Consider the following 22,842-nt stretch of genomic DNA (forward strand, 5'->3'; position numbering starts at 1 on the left):
ACCACTGATATCGTTTAGCAGTATTGCTACATTTGTTCATCTATCTATCAATGTTATGGGTATACGATGCATGTTTGTTATATTTTTCCTCTGGTCTCATAGCTATACTAAACGTCTGGTGCCATGTGCCTTTTACTTTTATTTTCGGTATTGCTCTTTTGTACCTGTATTTTCTCTGAGGGTTTCCACAGGGGGATGGGGTCAGCTGAAATTCAAGCTTGAATGTTTTTCTCTATCAGTCCTTTACCTTTTTAGTGTCTATTTTGTGTGTGTGGGGAGGGAGAAGAGTGTTTTCTCATACCTGGCCTTGGAATCTTGTATAGTATAGCATGGAAGGTACTACATGCCAGACATGTTTATCTGGATATTCAGGATGGGTGGTTTTTTTGGGGATGTGTAGTATTTGATTCTCTATTTTGTTTTTAGTTTGTTTGGAGATTTCTCGTGACCGTATCTGGAGTGAATTAAAATATCTTATTGCCATGTCATCTCCTTTTGAGTTTTATTGTTGCTCATTGAATGTGAAGGGAAATAATTCACCAGTTAAAAGGAGCCTGTTTCTTAGGGAAACATTAAGACAAAGTATTGGTTTATTTTTTGAAGAGACGTTATAAACAAGTTAGAAACTATTATCAAAGGTAAAAATATTGCCTCTTCTTATTTTGCATCTCCTAAAGTGAAAAAGGTGAGGTGGATGTGAATTGTTAGTAAGGAATGTCCCTTTTGTAGTACATAAAGATCTTTGTAATTTATTTATTTATTTATTTATTTTTATTAAGGGTAAGTGACTGAATGCAGTATTAGTCTGGCTTTGATTTACTCCGTGAATGTCAATCAAATTGAGTTTATCACAACATATTTCTCTGACCTGTTTTTCTCTGAAGGAAGGGTGTTTGTGTGTGTGTGTGGGGGGGGGGGGGGGGGGGGGGTGAGGGTGGAATTTCAATATGGTCTATACTCCTGCACTAAATAAAACTGGCTTGATTTCCAAACCTTTGAAACGTGATGCATTTTTCTTTGAACTTTGCTTAAGAATGGGCTATTTGATCCATGGAGATATTTATACCTGACTAGAAAAGATTTTACTTCTTATTGTCCCAGCATTACAGTTGGGGACCATTTGTTCTGTTGAGACTGGCCTTATTGAATGGTCAGATGATGATCCTGTCGTGTTAAAATGTTTCTTCAATATCCATGATAAAGGTTTCAGAGGATGGAAAGTAGATGATAGATGGTTACAGAATGAGAAAGTATGTTTGGCAATGTCTGAGGCTAGAGAGGAATTTTTTGCTTGTAGTAATACTGGTGAGGTTTGGAGTGTGATGCAGCTAAGGCTACTTGGGAGAGGTAAACTGATAACTAAATGCTGTTAGGTGTTGCATTTTTAGGGATAGGGAAGAAAGGGAGACAGCTGACATTTATGTTAGAATATATGAGTAAGAGGTATAAATCCAAGCATCTTCAGAGAGTTGTTACACATAAAGGGACTATCAAACTCTATCAGTATGCAAAAAGTGGGTAAAACCCAGACGGGTTAAGTAGGTATTTTATGACAAAGGGTATAAGGCAGATAAATTGTTGGCTCACAAACTGATGGCATCATTTACTTTCAATTTTGTGAAAGATATTAATGGGCTATATTCAGGGAGTTTTCTAGTGATGCGAGGGAAACCTGTGCAGCGTTTCAGGATTATTATATGTCCCTGTATGCTCTGAATTTGATAGTTAATGAAGAGGAGATTATTTTGGGCCAGATTTTAAAAGCCTTGCTCGCGTAAATCCGGCTGGATTTACGCGCGCCTATTTTGCATAGGCTGCCAGCGCGCGAACAGCCCCGGGAAGCACGTAAGTCCCGGGGCTTCGTAAAAGGGGCGGGGAGGGGGCATGTCCGGGGTCAGGGGCAGTTCGGGGCGGGACCGGGGGCGTGGTCAAGGCCTCCGGACCAGCCCCCGGGTCGGGTGATGGCACGCCAGCAGCCTGCTGGTGCGCGCAGATTTACACCTGCTTTCGGCAGGTGTAAATCTGCCAACAAAGGTGTGTGTGTGTGTGTGTGTGTGTGTGTGTGTGGGTGGAAAGAAAGTTCCCTCTGAGGCCGCTCCAATTTCAGAGCGGCCTCAGAGGGAACAGGCAGCACGCGCCGGGCTCAGCGCACGCAAGTTGCACAAATGTGCACCCCCTTGCGTGCGCCGACCCTGGATTTTAGAAGATACGCGCGTATCTTCTAAAATCCAGCATACTTTTGTAAAATCTACCCGAGTGTTTCTAGCTGACCTGGCTTTACCCAAGATTCTGGATAGCGTTATGCAGAGAACTGAGGTACCAATTTTGACCTTGGAGGTTTATCACGTGATTCAGTTTTGACACGTTACTCCCCATGCTTAAGCTGTATCCAAGTTTTTCTCTCCCCCTGTTCTATGTAAGACAACTTTGTCACTGGTTTTTTGTTTTTATGGTTGCAATGTAAACCGGAGTGATAATTAACTCTGTTATTTGAACTTCGGTATAGAAAAGTTATAAATAAATAATAAATTCAAGCTTTGGAAGGTGCCCAGAAGATGATGGATTTTATCTTATTTTTACAGAACCTTCTCTGATGTGCTGGCTCCTAGATTAGCTGCTTTGTGTAGGAGCTCTCTGTTCCTCATTCCTCTGTATTGGCTTCGATTTCCATTACACAAAGGCATGGGCCCAGTTGAATATAGTTCTTACTGCCCAATCTCTCTATTAAATTATAAGATACTGGGCAAAGTTTTGCATCCATAATAGTATATGCGCCATCTGTCTTGATTAAGAGCAACCAGACTGGGTTTATTAAAGGAAGACAAGGGGTTGATAATGCAAGGCACACTTTGAACTTAATGCAGCAAGAGGGAAATTTGGGGGATGAAGCTTTGTTACTTTCCTTGCTTTTGATAGGGTTGAATGGCCTTACTTATATTTGACTTTTAGACAATTTGGTTTTGGGGAGAATTTCTTGTAATGGGTTGAAAGACTTGACTCTAATCCTAAAGATCAGATAGAAATTAATGGTATATCTCAGAGGTTTACCATGCATAGAGGAAAGACAAGGTTGTGCCTTTTCACCCCTTTTGTTTACACTTGCGATTGAATCTTTGGCTACTTGTATCTAACATCATCTGGCTTATTTGGGTATAGTGGGAGTAGATGGTAGGGATAATCAGATATTGGTCATGGATGATGTTCTTTACGCTGCTAAGCCTCTTCAAACCTTACCAGTGATAATGAATGCTCTTATTGTATTTAGTAAGGTTTCTAGATAGAAAGTAAATAAATGCGAAACAGAAGTCCTTGGTCTTAGTCCAGTGGTACGAAGGAGAAGAGAAGTTGATTTTCCTTTTAAGTGGAGTAATGATGTCTTAAAATATCTTGAGTGCTTATCCCAAATAGGCTGGAGAAACTTTACCAATTCCATTATTTGCCTTTGCTTACTAGCATGATAAATGATTTGAAACTTTAATCTCCCCTCCAAATTTCTTGGTTTGGTAGGCTTGCTGTAGTTACAGTACATATTCTCCCTCTGTTTTGTTCGATAGACTCCCCATGCATGTTTTGCTAATCTTTTTTAAGATACTTAAAACTGATTTCTAAGGGGTAGATTTTACAACATGTGCATGCGGTTCCTGGCGCACGTTATAAAATTGGATGGCCGCGCGCACATGTGCGCCCAATTTTATAATCTGCACGCACATGTACGGGCAGCACACGCAAGGTGGGAGAATTTATGAAAAGTCCGCGTGGCAACGCAATCGGGCCTTCCCCAGTTGCCTCCCAGTCTGCTCCAATTAAGCAATGGACTGGGAGGGATCTTCCCTAACACCTCTGCCTAACCTTCCTTCCCCTTCTCCTCTCCTCCCTACACCTAAAGCTAACTACCTTGGCTCAGTTTTTTTAATTACTTTTGCTCCTCGGGAGAAGTAATTTACGGTGCGTGCTTCCCCGGGACAGCAGCTAATGGCCGCTGTCCCGGCCAGCCTCCGTCCTGCCCCACCCAGAACACATCCCCCGACCCACCCCTTTTTGAAGAGGCCTGGCACATAAATCCCGGGGTTTATGCATGTGGCTGGGTCCCTTTGAAAATTCACGCGGTGCACACAAACACAAGGATTTATATGCGCAGGCCTTTTCAAATTCGACCTTAACTTTATTTGGCAGGGCAAGAAAACCTGAGTTGGAAGTTTGGTTTTATTGCGACTGGGGGGAAAAGGTGGGCTTGCATAGATTGTAGAGTATATTACTAGGCCATGCTATTAAAAAGCAGCATTTTTTTTGTTAAAATGAGTTTCTGATAAGCACTGGATTCCAATGGACAGGGAATTTGTTGATAATTTTGCTATTTCTTTATGGGTATCAAAAACATTGAGAAAATTGTAATTTCTCATCCTTTCATTTCTCCAATTTTAGATGTTTGATATTCTGTCTCATTTGTGAAGAAATTGTCTTTTTTCCTCTTTCCCCACTGTTGGATAACCCTGACTTTCTTGTTCATTTTCTAAGCTTAATTTTTCTAGCTGGTTCTTGGAAGACATAGGGAGAATTGTTCAATTTTTGAAGTGACATTGTCTTCACAGGTTATGCACTAGAAATTTTATATCAATATTTCCATTTTTCAATATAAAGATCCAGTGAAATTACTGTGTGGCAGAAGGTTAACGGGTTTGAAAATTTGATCTTAAGTACCTTGCAATAAAGGTATGATTTCCATTTATAAAATGTTACTGGATACTAATTTTACTGCTTTTGCCAAGTTTAAGGGGATGTGCGAGATGGATTTGTGATGTATTCTGTCTGATGACAAATAGGAAAATGTTTTCCTTAGGCTGCATATGAGGAAGCCCATTAGTGCTTCCATCCAAGAGAATGGTTATATAATTTTTTCCATTTGTATTATGCCCCTATGATGGTATGTAAAATGAGGCTGAAGAGAAAATGTTGTGGGGGTAAGGTTCCTTTTTTCATGTTAAGTGGGAGTGTCCTGCTACTACAATCTATTGGATGGAAATTATTTCATGGATTCATAGGATTACCAGAGTAAGAATTCCTTGGATCCTGCAGTAGTATTATTCAGTCATATTTTGTTCATGCTCTGACTTTTTTGTTGATTGTCTACATGTTTGTGACAGTGGGGCATCTGGTTGCTGTATGTTGGAATTTGCCAAATAAATACCATCATTTTTGGTAAGTTTATGCTATGAAAAGGTTAATTTACTAGGTTAGAAATTCCTACCCAGACGTTTCTTTAATTTGGAAATCTTTTTTGGAGTCTGGTGATGAATATTTGCTGATCTATAACAGGATTACACTATCTTATATCCTATACATTTCTTGATTATGGCTTACTTATTTTTTGCTTTGTTGGTATTGATGAATGAGTGTTACATTCTCATTGTTTAGCCAATTTGCTATGAAGGATTGGAGGATTTTTCTTAACTCCTATTTTTGTTTTGATTTTGTTTTACTTTTGTTCGTATTGATTTTGCTTTGGTTTAGAAATATGGTGTTTATGTATTTTCTTCTTTTCTGAATATTGTTATGCTTGCTTTTGTTTGTATTATTTTGCTTGTGTTTCAATAAAAACAATTTTAAAGCTGAAAACAAATCAATGCAGCTACATTGTTTCATTGACTCAAAAAAATTCCAGAATTGGAGCTCAAATTTTGGAAGTGCTGCACATATAAAAGTCAGGGGTTACATGCATAGCTGGGCCCTGCACGCACATTTTCAAAAGAGCCCAGCCATGCGAGTAATAATCCCCAATATGCGCCGAAGTGCATGGTCAGAAGCCATTAGGGCCCTGTCCCGGGGAAGCAGAACTAAGTATGAAAACAAAAAAATAGGGGTTAGGTTTAGTTTAGGGGTCAGGCAGGAGAGGGGGAAAAGGGAAGAAGGGTAGGTAGGGTTATAGGAAAGTTCCCTCCCAGTCCGCTCCTTAATTGGAGCAGACTGGGAGGAAACTGGGCATAGGCCCGATTGGATCGCCGTACGTACTTTAGAAAATTCCCCCCTCGTGTGCGCGAGTTGCAGGCCGCCCACAAATATGCGCACAGATGTTAAAAACCTGGCGCGCATGTGCACAGCTATTGTATTTTATATCATGTGCGCGCAGTTTATAAAATGATCATGTCCATGTGCACGCCTCGGGAACAGCACATGTGTTTTAAAATTGACCCCAGGGGTAGTGAGTAGATTTTGCATACGTGTGTTGGTTAATTAGTCTTTTCAATAATTTGGTCTCAGTCCTTCTCATATCAATCTTGTTTTTTTCTAATATTTAAATTACTGGCTGCCTTAGTTTTTTTTGCTGTTCTTAGATTCTCATAACAGGTTTGTTTTTGCTGAATGATGTAATCTTTGATTACATCTGAATTTATCAATTTGTTTTTTATATCAAGGTATTTTTTATGTTAAATTGAAAATACAAATAAAAAAAATTGGATTAAAAAAAACCAAAATGTTGACAATCTCCTGGACATAAAGGAAAATGCTATTAAAAAAAAACCAAAACAGTAAATGCTCTAGCTAGTCTCCTTCAAACAAAGGTGCTGCTTTCAGCAAGGTTAGGAACACAATGACCTGGGAAAATGTGAAGTTATTTCTCATTGAGACACCATCACAATGAAATATAATTTTACCAATATCCTTTATTGACAGAAAAAGTTTTCTTCACTGTACATATTAAAAAAAAATCAATGCTTCCACCCAACCCCACCAGCCCCCTACATTTTAAATTGTTTTAAGTAACATATAATCACAGTTTAGAATGAGTGCTGCAGACAGAAAAAAAACAAAAAAACACCCCCAAGGGCTACGCAGGTAGGAACCCACCCCAAAACTATGCCCAACCCTTCCCTCTCCCTTTTGTATACACACACATCACGTCACATCAGTGAGACTTGCTTATGCATATTCCAACCGGAAATTATGGCCAAAGTGTGCACTCTCTCTGTATGGCCAAAAAAAAAGCACAAAACAAAACAGATTTGAAAGAAAATACTATTCAGTTACAGCATAGAGACACCTTCCTGTTCCCTAGAAAAAACTCTCCAAGAAGAAAAAGAAAACAAGTGTTATGGTTTGCAATCATATTTTAAAAAAAGTCTGAGATATCTCCACTGTAAATGCATAAGGGAAAGATGCAGAATGTGGTTTTGTGGGCAGGAACGATGGAAGCCTTTTTTTTTGCTTTCAAACTAGGAGTTTTGAAATCTCCCTCAGGGTGTTACTGGACTGTCCTTGTTTATATCAATACCTTAAACTAGGATTTGAAAAATGAACCAGAACAGTTGGAGGGTGATGGTGGAGAGGAGGACAAGAAGGGTATATACAGGGAACCGTGGAGAGAAGAATTGCAGGAATACAAAGAGAAGACATTGGAGGCTCTCAGGGAAACAATATCAGCAGTTGCTGGCAGTGCAACCAATATCTTACTGCTCAAATGAATGCAGTAAAAAAAAAAAAAAACACTTTAAAAATGAACAAAGCATCATTGAATCAGAAAACAATGAATCACTTTTGCCTGCCCATGACAGTTTCTGCCGCATTGTTAGGTCCCACAAATCATGAAAGGAAGATGAAGCATAGGAAATATCTGCGGGTATGAGGTGTTGCCAAGTACAGAACAGAAGGGAGGGATTTCTGGAGGGGGTCTCCTTTTAACATGCCCTGATGAGAGTGCGCTGGTGACCGACATTTGCTTATTTTCAGAAAGAGGGGGAGAAGAGCAGCTCCCACGGTGCTTCCAGAAACAGCTTCTGACATCTGAAGCAACGATCAAGGAGACCTACAAATGGAAGAAAAATAGTTTACATATAACAGGTTTTTTTTTTTCAAGCTGCACTTAAAAATTTAAGAAATTATATCATTGGGTAAAAAGAATGTCACTGCTGCTTTAGGATCAGCTTGAGCTCTTTCAACTGTTTCTGCTCTGTAGTAATCAGGTGCCAAGCATGCTTAGCCTAATAAAAAGATCTCTGCTCAATTTCTTTACTGGTTTCTTTTAACTATGTAACTTTTGTTTACTGAACTTTATCTCCCCTCTATTACTTGTTACATAACTGGGTGAACAAGACAGATTGTGCTCCAGTTCTATGGAATCCTTTTTCTAAATAGGGGAAGGGCATGGCACTCCATTTTCCTGTCAGTGTTATTACTGTTTGAATCACCTTCTAATGATGAGTTTCTTTCTAAAGATATTTATTTATTTATTTAGAGTTTTTTTTATATACCGAAGTATAGCAGAAAGCCTTCACTCCGGTTTACATTTCAACAACTTAATACATAACACACATTTGAATAACTTATTATTCATCCAAATACAAACAACTAGAAATATTTAGGCAAGATATGTTTCCTGAATCCTTATATCCTCCCAGTCCAATCTTGTAGCTTTAGATTTTAACATTTTAGATACAAAACATTACCTAGTCTAATAGTTTGACAAATGTAGTCAGAAGAGAGAAAAAAAAAGAGGGCAAGGAAAGAGTAGCATTGCTTAGAGTTCACATATGTTTTTAAGGCTAATATGCTTAGGTGCAATTTTTGTGATTACCAAGGTCCTCCCCTCAGGCAACATACTACATGAGGTTTTTTCTATACAGAGGACAAATACAAGTTGAGGATACTGGATGAACATGCTGAAAGCCTAGGATCATCTCTATTCAATAAATACTACTACTTTGCTAAACCTCTTACAACTAATTAAGAACACAAGAAACTGCCATACTGGGTCAGACCGAGGTTCCACCAAGCCCAGCATCCTGTTTCCAACTGTGGCCAATCCAGGTTATAAGTAACTGGCAAGTACACAAACAGTAAATAAATCCCATGCTACTAATGCAGGTAATAAGTAGTGGCTATTTCCTAAGCCAACTTGATTAACAGCAGTTTATGGACTTCTCCAAGAATTTGTCCAAATCCTTTTTAAACCCAGCTGCACTAACTGCCTTAACCGCATCCTCTGGCAACAAATTCCAGAGATTAATTGTGCAGAGTGAAAAAAATAAATAAATTTCTGATTTGTTTTAAATGTGCTGCTTGCTAACTTCATAGAATGCCCTCTAGTCCTTGTATTATCTGAAACAGCAAATAACAGATTCACATCATATCCACCCCCCTCAGTTCTCTCTTCTTCAAGCTGAACAGCCCTAACCCTCTTTAGCATTTCCTCATGTGGGAGCTGTTCCACCCTCTTTATCATTTTGGTCACCCTTCTCTGTACCTTTTCCAGTATAACTAGATCTTTTTTTTTTAAATGCTGCGACCAGAATTGCACATAGTACTCAAGGTGCGGTCTCACCATGGAGCGATACACAGTTATTATTACACCATTCCTTTTTAATAATTACTAATATTCTGTTTGCTTTTTTTTTTTTTTTTTTTTGACTGCTGCAGCACACTGAGCCGATGATTTCAATGTATTGTCCACTGTGATGCCTAGATCTTTTTCCTCTGTGGTAATTCCTAATATGTGCATCACTGTGCACACAGAAGAATTATAGAAGAATTTCATGTAGAGATGGCATGGTGGTTATAAAGATGAGAGAGGGTACAGTGAGACCATGCTTTAAGTTTTTGAATTGGTAGGGCGGCAAACAATTTATGCAGCTCCAATAAATCCCTTCCAGAATAGGGAGATGAAAAATATGCATCTCTACTTCAGGACCTCACTGTTATGGAAGACCCAGATGTTATGATTTTTTTTCCATACAGCTGCTGCATTACTACAAACCTTAGCAGAATAAGGTTTCAAACAAAAATAGTTGCACATGCAAATAAGACTTTACATGCTTGAGATTCTGCTGCAGAAAATGAGAAAAAATGAACAGATATAAAAAGTTAAACATTCCATATATAATATCAGGCTGATCACCAAAATGGACTCCTACTCAGTGAATATCTTCTACATCAATGTTTAGCATGAAAAAAATACAGTGACTATGTATTTATATATCTGCAAGGGCTAGAATGAACATTGTCCTCCTCTGATGCTTGGTGATTTCATTAAGATTGTGACTGCATTTTGTCCCATGTGCATGGTTTTTTCAGCCTGCTGTGGTCATATAATATTGCTTGAGGGTTTAATCTGATCACTTATTTACAAGCAATCATCATGTTGTTTTTTTAAGTACAAGTGAGATTGAGAACCCTTCCTAAAGAGAGAACTTTTCTTGGAATTTATTTTAAGAACATAAGAATATGCCATACTGGGTCAGACCAAGGGTCCATCAAGCCCGGCATCCTGTTTCCAACAGTGGCCAATCCAGGCCATAAGAACCTGGCAAGTACCCAAAAACTAAGTCTATTCCATGTTACCATTGCTAATGGCAGTGGCTATTCTCTAGGTGAACTTAATAGCAGATAATGGACTTCTCCTCCAAGAACTTATCCAATTCTTTTTATTAGAAGATTACAAAACAATACAAACAGTATGCAGTTTCTGCTATGTACTAACTTATGTTACACAATAACAGCGCCATCTTGTGGGCCGTCCATTGCTCCTACCATGTGACGGGGCCGACCAATGGCACCGGTAGCCCCTGTGTCATAGTAAGGGCAAAGGCTATTGTGCCATTTTGAATACTGGCAGCCGATGGCCCGAGTGCAGGAGATCACTCCCGCACCCCCGCTGGACCACCAGGGACTTTTGGCAAGTCTTGGGGGTGGGGGGGTGTTGTTGTAGTTAATTAACTTTAAAGTTGGAATGGGTGTTTTTTTGTTTGTTTTTTTATATTCGCTCCATAAGACGCACAGACATTTTCTCCCCACTTTTGGGGGGAAAAAAAGTGCTGTTGCTACATTGCCTATCCAATCTCTTATTACTTTTGGCAGACAAACTATATTATAAAGCCTATCTGGCAAATTCAGACCTTAATCTTCTACTGACATTTGCTGTTTCAACCATATCCTTGGTTTCCTACTACACCAAATAAAGAGATAAAGCTATTCCATTTAGTCACATCTTTCTTTGTCAACATTACGGTGAAATTACTTCTTACCTGATAGTTTCCTTTCCTCTAGAACAGTAAAACCAGACCATTATAAATGGGTTATGCATACCAACCAGCAGATGGAGACAGAGACCAAAAGACTTGCTGATGTCACCTCTGTGCAGACATCAGCCTGCCAATATTTCTGAAAAAACTAACTGTGGACAACTCAACAACCAACTTTATATCTTGAAACTTTTTTTTTTTTTTTAAATTTCCTGAAAACGAGGCAGCAAGGAATAGAAAGGAGCTATAGCGATGGAAAAGCTTAAGACTCCATGATTAATGGAAATAACTTCACTTACTGGTGAGGTCAATCCCTGACCTGGACATCTAAAATTTGTCTACAATTCCCTGTTCTAAAAGGCTCAATCAGAGCAAACAAGACAAGGCAGCAGAGGGCGGGAGCATGGACTGGCCTAGAGGAAAGAAAATTATCAAGTAAGAAGTAATTGCACCTTCTCCTTCCATCCAGTCAGGCCATTTAATTACAAATGGGGTGCACCAAAGCTATTTTCTCCTAGAGCGTGATTTTGCCTAAGCCCCCTGCCAAACTGCCACAGTAAAGGATGCATCTTCCTTAACTCGAATGTCCAGATGATAATGTCTGGAATAAATGTGTAAGGAAGACCATGTCGCCACTTAAAAAATCTGAGTTATTTTAATTTAGACATTTTATATACCGTCGTTCCATGTCAAGGTCACAACAGATTACAAAAGTAACATTAATAGATATAAATCAACAAATAATGACCTGTTAAAAAGGTAGTGTTCATATTAACATCTATCAAATTAAATGTTCCAATTTATCTAACAGTCTATGACAGACGAGTAGTACAAAAAATAAAATAAAATTTAGTAAGTATGTTGAAATGATTCTTACATTCACTCTTTAAATTTATTCCTCATGCTTCACTTAGTATCTTTTCTCCTCTTTTTTTGTAGCTCTCTTTCCGATGTTTTAAGTTAGGTTTTATGCATTTTTGAAAAGCCATGTTATGTTTTTTGCTCACTTTTAAACCTCTTTCTATCGGTTATCAAACTATTGTCTCAGGTAGAAAGTTCCATAGCTCTGAACCTGCTATGGAAAACATATGGTCTCTTACTTGCGTCAGATGTGTACTCCATATTGTGGTAACAGTTAATAGCCCTTTATGTTGAGATCTTAGTGTTTGCTGAGGTATGTATGGTTGCAAAGTCACACCTATCATGTCGGTGTTACTGGAATGAATGGTTTTGAATATTAGCGTTAATACTTTAAAATAGATTTGTGCTTGTGCTGGCAGCCAGTGCAGTGAGATCAGCGAGGGTATAATGTGATCAAATTTCCTGGTTCCTAACAGTCTTGCTGAGGCATTCTGTAATAATTGTAACAGTTTTAAAAGACAAGTTGGAAGACCAAGCCATGAAGAGTTACAGTAGTCTAGTTTTGAGAAAATTAGAGTTTGCATTACACTCTGGAAGTCCTTGAAAGTTAATAAAGTTAATAAAGGTTATAAATAATAAATAAATAATAATAAAGTTAATAAAGGTTAATAAAAGTTAATAAAGTTAATAAAGGTTTCAACTGATGTCCCCAACTAACCAACAAAGATACCGCACTCACCTTGCCATCTATAAAAGCACGATTTCAAACACGAAAAGAAACTACTACAGCCAAAATATTAAAAACTCTCCTAATAATTCAAATGCCTTAATCAACATCATAAAAAACCTCACAGGGGACAAACACACTACCACCCACTCACACAATGATACCAACTTAACTCAAGACCTTGCCACGTTCTTCAATGACAAAATCAACAGACTAATAAGCTCTCTCAACAAATCTACTACCACTGATGACTGGTTAGAATCTAAGAATATACCCCAGTGGTCACATTTCAACCCTGTCTCCAACACTGAAGCCGAAAAAATGCTAAATAAAATAAATCCTGCGCGTCATGAACTTGACACTATCCCAACACGGAACCTCAAAGATATGGCACATATCATCGCCCCCATCTTAGCCGCCATCATGAACAAATCATTAGAAGAAGGCGAACTCCCAACTGAACTAAAATCAGCAACCATCACTCCCATTCTAAAAAAGAAGAACCTAGATCCGTCAGATCCGAATAACTACCGCCCCATCTCCAATCTACCCCTACTAGCCAAATTGACAGAAAAAGTTGCTTTATCCCAACTAAACGAACACCTTGAATCAAACAACATACCTCACGCGAATCAACACGGATTTAGAAAAAAATCACAGCACGGAAACACTTCTCGCCAACCTATCCAATGAAATTCTAAGAAGTGCTGACATCAAGATTAACCACCTCCTAATACTCTTAGAACTCTCCGCGGCATTCGATACCGTTGATCACAAAATCCTTCTATCTAGCCTCACAAACATCGGCCTCTCCGGCACCACCCTCAAATGGTTCACCTCCTTCCTAAATAACAGATCCTTCAAGGTCACTATGAATAACATCTCATCAAAACCCCTCCCTCTAGACACCGGTGTACCACAAGGTTCTGCCCTTTCGGCCACCCTCTTTAACATCTACCTAATCCCTCTCTGCCACCTCATCTCCAGTCTTGGAATAACTTTCTTTCTGTACGCCGATGACATTCAGTTCATCATCCCTATCACCAACTCAATAGAAGACGCTCTCCGCACTGCTGCCAAACACCTAACCACAATTAGTAACATGCTCAACAAGTTAAAATTATGCCTAAACATGAATAAAACTGAATGTATCCTCATTGGAAGAAACGTCTCAGACCAAACCATCTCCCTCAACTCTCTTCTAATCAACAACATCTCCATACCTCTAAAAAGCTTAACAAAGGACCTCGGCATATGGATCGACAAAGATCTTAACCTAAAAACAAACATAGCAACCAAAACCAAGGAAGGTTTCTATAAACTTCATGTACTAAAACACCTAAAACCGCTCCTCCACCATCAGGAATTCCGAACAGTACTACAATCCCTGATCTTCAGCAGCCTAGACTATTGCAACTCAATGTTACTAGGTCTCCCCAAATCCACCATAAAACCACTACAGTTACTGCAAAATGCCGCTGCTAGAGTACTGACCGGAAATAAAAAAGCGGATCACATCACCCCAGTATTAAAAAGTCTACACTGGCTACCAATCATTCAGAGAATAGAATACAAAACCCTGACGATCATCCACGACGCAGTACACAATACAGATAACTCCGCAGTCAGTAAAATGTTCCACCCCCACAAACCTCAACGGAACACCAGAACTTCTGACAAACGACTTCTCGAAATACCCACATATCCCATGGCAAAGCTTACGAACACCAGAAATAGAGCTCTCTCCATAGCTGGGCCAAAACTCTGGAATGCCCTACCATGCTACCTCACCAATATCATCGATAATAAATCATTCAAAAAAGAACTGAAAACCTGGATCTTCAGCCAGACTTTCAATGATGACTTAAGCAAATTACAATTGTGATGCCTTAAGCCTCCACCTCCTTCTCCCCTCTTCTCTTTTCCGCAGATATTTACCCCTTCCTCCTCCCACTGCCTCCCCCTCTATCCCCCCCGACCCCTACCTCCCACCCATTCCCCCCCCCTTCTTTCCTTCATTTCCCACTCATACTTTCTTGTATTTAGAGCATGAGTTTGTATATACCTTCCTCGTTTTTCATTTCTATATTCATTTTCGTTATTTGGCTTAAACTATTTTAGTTATTTCCTGTTACAACCTGCTCCATGACCTGTTATATGCATATACTTTTGTTTCACTACTTGTTCTATGTATCATTGTTTCGTTTCAATGTAAACCGGGGTGAAGGCATGCGCTAAACCTCGGTATATAAAAGCTTCAAATAAATAAATAAATAAATGTAATATAGCAACTTAGTGTAAACCTGTGTTAATTTAATGATGTGCTTTTTCACTGTTAGGTTCTCATCTAGTTGGATACCTAAATCTCATACTTGATTTGAGGGTGTAATTTGGAAATTGCCCAGGTCTAGAGCCGGTAGTTTAACTATTGAAGAGTTCCTACTTAATCAAATGATTTCAGTCTTTTTAGGGTTTAATGTTCGTTTAAGTTGCATTAGTTCCTGTTGTATTGCTTTCATATAGGTTGAAAGTATTGATGCTTTCAAATGATTTGGAGCAAGGAATGTAAAACTGTCGTCAGCATACAGGAAGAAGGTAACTCCTAAATCCATCAGTAATTTACACTGTGGAAGCATACAGATATTGAATAGCGTTACTGAGAGGAGTGTCAATGTGGAAGGTATCAGATATGTGATTGCCTAATTTGACTTGGAATGTTCTATTAGACAGAAAGGAGGAGAGCCATCTGAGAACAAAACCGTCGATCCCAATGATGCTCAACTGATGGCATAGCAGGGTATGGTTCACAGTGTCAAAGGCGGCTGTTAGATCGATTAGCACTAGAAAATGTATTTATGATTTTATATCTCGTCGTTCTATGTGAAAATCACTAGTTCATAAGTGTACAGGTAATAAGATTCATTAACATCAAATCCTCGTAAAACAGTCAATTAGAGAGAGGCGTAATGTCTCAGTTGAACGATGTTTCCTAAATCCAAACTGATATGGGAAGAGAATATTTTGTCCTTCCAAATGTTTTACAAGTTGGGATAACACTGATTTTTCAAGTATTTTTGAGAGAAAGGGCAAGTTGGATATTGGACGATACTTGTCCCAATCGACAATTCTACCAGTTTTATTTATTTATTTTTTAGAATCGGCTTTATCACAGCTTGTTTTAATCCATGTGGAACAATTCCTTCTGAGAATGGTTAATTAAAAATGTAATTATTGGAGTGGTAAGTGTACTTGTTTCAAGGAGTTTGCTGGAATTGGGTCATGCGGGTGAATAGCAGGATTCATTTTGATTTCAAGATTAGTTTCTCTGTTGAACGTGGTCCACATAATCAGGCCATGTGGGTCTACAGGTGCTTTTGTGGGAGAACAGATAGGGAATTGAGTTTTCAACCTGTTGATTTTGTCTAAAAAGGATGTGGCATATTCATTGCAAGCAGCCTTAGAGAAGTTATATTTTATTGAGATGGAAGATGACGGGTCCTTAATTGAATGTTTAACATCAAAGAGCAATTTAGAGTTATCTATTACCCCGTGGAGCTGTTTAGCATAATAATCATTTTTGCTTTATTGGTTAATGCGTGGTATTTTGGTAGGAGAGATTTATATTTTCCTAGGGATTCAGGAGATGGGCGTTTCCGCCATAGTTTCTTTAATTTTCTAAGATTCTGTTTAGTTCTTCTTAAGTCATCATTGTACCAGGGCTTCCTATGTTTAGAGGTATTCCTTACTTTAATAGTTTTCATCTGACAGAACTGAGGTTTTCAGCTATGTCATTGATAATTTGATCCCAGGAATCAAATACTAAGGAAGTACTGGCTTGATTTAGTTCAGGGAGCTTATTTTCTATTCATTCTGTAAGAACCTGTGTGTTTATCATCTATATTTTTCTAAGTTGGGTTGAGGATGTTCTTTCCGCCTTTATTGGCTGGTGATCAGACCAGGACAATATAGTGTGATAAGTATTGACTAGACAGTTACTATTATTGGCGAATACTAGGTCTAGAATATGTCCTGCTTTATGCGTAGCTTTTGTAAACAAACTGGGACCATCCCAAAGCTTCCACTGTCTCTAAAATCATTTCACAGACTACAGTTCTCAGTGTTTAATCTACATGGAGGTTAAAGTCTCCTGCAATTAAGGTAGAATCTGGTGATGGAAACCACGGCGATGTTAGTTACTAGCCTGCGCTCTCATAGAATGAACTTGAATCTGTATTGGTAAAAGCACACCAAATGTCACATAGGCCGCCATAATCACTTCCTTAATCCAGCACGTCACCATAGCCTGAGAAGCTGACTTCTTTCTTCACACCATCACACAGTATCAAGTGCAACAAGAACAAAAAGCCTTCCCTATATTAATAACTGAAGAAATTCTAGAGAAAAACATTGAACGGTTACCAGAAAAGAGAAAAAGACCCCCAATGCATGCAGAATTTCAAGATCCATAACCAAAGGATAAAGCAAATTGAGGTGGATGACTCTGTCATCAGTGGCAAAACTGCAAAAGGAAAGAGTGAAGTGAATAACAAATCTCAACTAAGTCTCATAAGGAGTCCAGGAAAAGCAATAACCTTAAAGAGGGAACCTGGAAAGCTATGACCACAAATGCTCATAGTTTGGGAAATAAAATCCCAGATCTGCAGGCCCTAATGACAGTGGCAAAATTGGACATTGTTGCTATCACAGAAACATGGTTCACAGAATCTCATGATTGGGATACAGCAATACCAGGCTATAACTTGTTAAGGAAGGACAGAGTGGATAGAAAAGGGGGTGGTGTGGCTCTTTATGTCAGAAACAATATCCAAGCATCTGAGCTACAAGGAAGTTGGGGCAATGAAGCAGCACTATGGGTCGACCTAAAAAAAGATGACGGAGTGTCCATTTATATTGGAGTGGTTTACAGGCCTCCAAACCAAAAAGAAGAGCTGGACAGAGACCTGGTTGAAGACATCCTTAAGATAGGAAAGAAGGGAGAAGTGGTGATCGTTGGTGACTAATATGCCAGACGTAGACTGGAAAATCCCATCTGCAGAATCTAAAAATAGTAGAGCGATAGTGGATGCCATGCAAGTAACTTTGTTCAAACAAATGGTAAATGAACCCACTAGAGAAGGAACTATACTCGACTTAGTGCTCACTAATGGAGATAATGTCTCTGATGTCCAGGTGGGCACCCACCTCAGCACCAGTGATCAAACGGTATGGTTTAATATCACTAAAAAAATATGGAAAAGAAGCACAAAGACCCGAGTTTTACAGTTCAAAAACACGGACTTTGAAGAAATGGGGAAGTACCTAGAGGAAGAACTAAAAGGCTGGGAGAACGAGAGAGATGTGGATCAGCAGTGGACCAATCTAAAAGGAGCAATTACCAAGGCAACTACTCTATATGTTAGAAATGTAAAGAAAAGCAAAAGAAAAATGAAACCTATCTGGTTCTCAAAGGAGGTGGCTGACAAAATTAAGGCTAAAAGAACAGCGTTCAAGAAATATAAAAGATCCCAAAGGGATGAGCACAAAGAACAATATTTGAGTCAACTGAGGGAGACGAAGAAATTAATAAAGTCGGCAAAAAGTCAAGCGGAAGAGAGGAATGCCAAGGAGATAAAGAATGGTAACAAAACATTTTTCAGATACATCAGTGAAAAGAGAAAAGTTCAAAGTGGTACAGTGAAATTGAAAGGTGGAAAGGATCAATGCGTGGAGAGTGACAAAGAAATGGCAGAAATATTAAACGAATACTTCAGTTCTGTGTTCACTAAAGAAGACCCTGGAGAAGGACCATCTCTACACAACAAGAAACTGGAAGGAAGTGGAATAGAAGAAAACCCTTTTACAGTAGAAAATGTATGGGAAGAGCTAAAGAATCTGAAAGTGGACAAAGCCATGGGACCTGATGGGATTCATCCAAGGATACTGATGGAGCTTAGAGATGTGCTGGTGGGTCCGCTGTGTGACCTGTTCAATAGATCCCTAGAAACGGGAGTGGTGCCAAGTGATTGGAGAAGAGCGGTGGTGGTCCCGCTTCACAAGAGTGGGAACAGAGAGGAGGCTGGTAACTACAGACCGGTTAGTCTCACTTCGGTGGTGGGAAAAGTAATGGAGTCACTGTTGAAAGAGAGAATAGTGAACTATCTACAGTCTGGAGAATTGTTGGACCAGAGGCAGCATGGATTCACCAGGGGAAGATCCTGTCAGACAAATCTGATTGACTTTGACTGGGTAACCAAGGAATTGGATCAAGGAAGAGCGCTCAATGTCATCTACTTAGATTTCAGCAAAGCTTTTGATACGGTTCCGCACAGGAGACTGGTGAATAAAACGAGAAGCTTAGGAGTGAGTGCCGAGTTGGTGACCTGGATTGCAAACTGGTTGACGGACAGAAGACAATGTGTGATGGTAAATGGAACTCTCTCTGAAGAGAGAGCGGTTTTAAGTGGTGTACCGCAAGGATCGGTGTTGGGACCAGTCCTGTTCAATATCTTTGTGAGCGACATTGCGGACGGGATAGAAGGTAAGATTTGTCTTTTTGCGGACGACACTAAGATCTGCAACAGAGTGGACACGCCGGAAGGAGTGGAGAGAATGAGACGGGATTTAAGGAAACTGGAAGAGTGGTCGAAGATATGGCAGCTGAGATTCAATGCCAAGAAGTGCAAAGTCATGCATATGGGGAGAGGAAATCCGAATGAACTGTATTCGTTGGGGGGGGAAAGGCTGATGTGCACGGAGCAGGAGAGAGACCTAGGGGTTATAGTGTCTAATGATATGAAGTCTGCGAAACAATGCGACAAGGCGATAGCAAAAGCCAGAAGAATGCTGGGCTGCATAGAGAGAGGAATATCGAGTAAGAAAAGGGAAATGATTATCCCCTTGTACAGGTCCTTGGTGAGGCCTCACCTGGAGTACTGTGTTCAGTTCTGGAGACCGTATCTACAAAGAGACAGAGACAAGATGGAAGCGGTACAGAGAAGAGTGACCAAAAAGGTGGAGGGTCTTCATCGGATGTCATACGAAGAGAGATTGAAGAATCTAAATATGTACACCCTGGAGGAAAGGAGGAGCAGGGGTGATATGATTCAGACCTTCAGATACTTGAAAAACTTTAACGATCCAAAGACAACGACAAACCTTTTCCGTCAGAAAAAAATCAGCAGAACCAGAGGTCACGAGCTGAGGCTCCAGGGAGGAAGACTAAGAACCAATGTCAGGAAATATTTCTTCACAGAGAGAGTGGTGGATACCTGGAATGCCCTTCCGGAGGAAGTGGTGAAGTCCAAAACTGTGAAGGACTTCAAAGGGGCGTGGGATAAACACTGTGGATCCATCAGGTCTAGAGGAAGTGTATAAAGAGGAGGCAGCAAAACACTGCACGGAGCGGCAGTAGCCACAGAGGCATTCACGGAGCGGGATGCCAGTGGCCAGTGGTTGGTGTTCCACCTTCATGGAGCGGAAGGATGGAGGCCTGCCATCTCCAAATTAAAAAAAACCAAAACAAAACAGGGGTGGGCAAGAGTATGTAAAATTAACGAAGAGTTCATAAGCTATAGGTATTACCAATTATTAGGCTTATTCAATATTTGTTGATAGATAATGTGGCTTTCAATGCATACTTCACTTTCAATACATATCCAACATAGCTCTCTGCTTCAACAGCAGGGGAGAAGAAAAACTAATACTTCACACATATCCAGCATAGCTCTCTGCTTCAACGGCAGGGGAGAAGTAAAACTAATAGTTCACGCATATCCAGCATAGCTCTCTGCTTCAACGGCAGGGGAGAAGTAAAACTAATAGTTCACGCATATCCAGCATAGCTCTCTGCTTCAACGGCAGGGGAGAAGTAAAACTAATAGTCCACGCTTATCCAGCATAGCTCTCTGCTACAACGGCAGGGGAGAAGAAAAACAACCAATAAGGGCTGAATAACATAGTCTGGGTAAATAAATATGTGTGTAGCTTGCTTATTGCGGCAGTTACTACCCCTAACTAATCAAGCTTGATATTTCACTTGGATGCAGCTCCATCAGTGCTCTCTGCGTTAATGGTGGGGGTGTGAAAGGGAAATAGAACCAAAGGTTACTAGGAGCCAAGAGAAACAGATAGGTATGAGAAAAAAAAAGAAGTGTGAGGCTTGCTGGGCAGACTGGATGGGCCGATTGGTCTTCTTCTGCCGTCATTTCTATGTTTTATGTTTCTATATGAAAAGCTGATCTGATCTCTGAAATGCATTGGTAACCTTGATATATCACAAGAAATGCCTCCTTATGTCAAAGGACAAAGCAGCACATATTCCTGCACATCCCTCTATTTATCCAGCGAAGGCAAGGAAAACGACAGATTCAGCTGAAAACTAATACCTTCCTTTTTATCTTCGGCAATAAAGAAGATACCAGGTGTTCTCCTAGGACAAAAGGATTTTAGTCCTCACACATGGGTGACAGCTGATGGAGCCCAGCATGGAAAACTTATGTCAAAGTTTCTAGAACTTTGACTGGCACCCTGAGCATGCCCATATCCACACGGGGTCCCGCTTCAGTCTCGTAACAGAATTACACAAAAATAAAACATAACGAAACCCAACTTCGCGGGGTGGCAGGCAGGTTTCGTGAGGACTAACATCCTACTGTCCTAGGAGAACACCTGTTAACAGTTAAGCAGCTCTACTTTCTCCTAGGACAAGCAGGATGGTAGCCCTCACACATGGGTGAATCCCTAGCTATGGGCTGTCCCCAAAAACAGAAAGACCAACAGACACCTAATACGTGCCAACAGGCACAATAGTGGTGCTCCTGCTGGTAACAGAGGGAGCCAGCCTGAACCCGAAAAAAAGGCTTTAGCTAAGAAGACTAACTGACTTAATGCATGGTCCCCCACGCTTCACCTTTAAGAGAGCCACGAATTTGAGAGATCGCCTCGTGCACACATCGTTCGTGCCTGCACAAAATTCACCTCACTCTAGTGGCCAACACAACCCTTGCGGTCGATGCACAATGTGCAGCCATACCGAGTCTGTGACAGTTTTTAAACACCCTGCATCAGGACGTGTGTTTAAATTACATTCTTTGTCAGACTGCTGTACAAAAGGAGTAATTTACGTCATCAAATGCCCCTGCCCATTGGTTTACGTGGGGAAAACCTCACGTATGATTAAGACACGAATCATAGAACACTGTTCTAATATTAGATTATCTAGGATTGATGAGCCCTTAGTGGCTCACTGGACACATGTTGGACACTCCATCGCTGACCTTTTCTTCCAGGTATTGGAGGTGGTCTCTCCCTCCCCGCGGGGAGGAGATTTCGCCTGCATGCTAGGTCGGAGGGAGCAGCGATGGATCTTTACTCTCAATTCAGTCTCTCCTCATGGTCTGAATAAAGATATAGAGTGGTACCAGTTCTACTAGTCATCATGCTTTAGGTGTCAGTCTAATCACAGGTGTTCCTCTGTCATTTCAGCCTCTCGCAAGAGCTCTCCTTTCGCGCCATTTTATGTTCTTTAAATTTGGGTGAAATCAGCGGGCGGTTGCGCTCCTGATGGTCTTGTATAAGGTATGTGAAGGATGTTTATAAGGTATATATAGCAGCCCTTGGTTCCGTTTTGTGATATACTTATATTATATTTCAGATTCGAAAACCATCCTGTCCCTCCCGATGCAGCCAGATTTCAATTACCCCAATATTGACTGGGAAAGTGAAATATCAGGGTATGCTGGAGAGATAAAGTTCCTAGATGGAATAAATAACAGTTTTATGGAGCAATTGGTCAGGAACCAATGAGAAAGGGAGCAATTTTAGATCTAATTCTCAGTGGAGTGCAGAATTTGGTGAGAAGTAACAGTGGTGGGGCTGCTTGGCAACAGTGATCATAATATGATCAAATTTGAATTAATAACTGGAAGGGGACAGTAAGTAAATCTATGGCTCTAGAGCTAAACTTTCAAATGGGAAACTTTGATAAAATGAGAAAAGTAGTTAGAAAAAACTGAAAGGTGCAGCTACAAAGGTAAAAAGTGTGCAATAGGCGTGGACATTGTTAAAAAAAACAAAAACCCAACAACAAACAAACCTTCCTAGAAACACAGTCCAGATGTACTCCATGCATTAAGAAAGGTGGAAGGAAGGCAAAACGATTACCGGCATGATTGGTGAGGTGAAAGAGGATATTTTAGCCAAAAGATCTTCATTCAAAAATTGGAAGAAGGATCCATCAGAAGAAAA

General features: G+C 40.0%; 1 protein-coding gene across 1 annotated transcript in view; it reads right to left on the reverse strand.

Annotated features, from left to right (window-relative positions):
• Positions 1-6,639: 6,639 nt before the first annotated feature.
• Positions 6,640-22,842, reverse strand: part of LOC115094686 (serine/arginine repetitive matrix protein 2-like) — a 155,148-nt gene continuing 138,945 nt past the window's right edge. The window contains exon 8 of the mRNA XM_029607936.1: positions 6,640-7,798. Within this exon, the coding sequence (XP_029463796.1) occupies positions 7,789-7,798 (10 nt within the window). The 3' untranslated portion in view covers positions 6,640-7,788. The remainder of the gene's footprint in view (positions 7,799-22,842) is intronic.

Source organism: Rhinatrema bivittatum, chromosome 6 (genome assembly GCF_901001135.1).
Source record: "Rhinatrema bivittatum chromosome 6, aRhiBiv1.1, whole genome shotgun sequence".
Lineage (NCBI taxonomy): Eukaryota > Metazoa > Chordata > Amphibia > Gymnophiona > Rhinatrematidae > Rhinatrema > Rhinatrema bivittatum.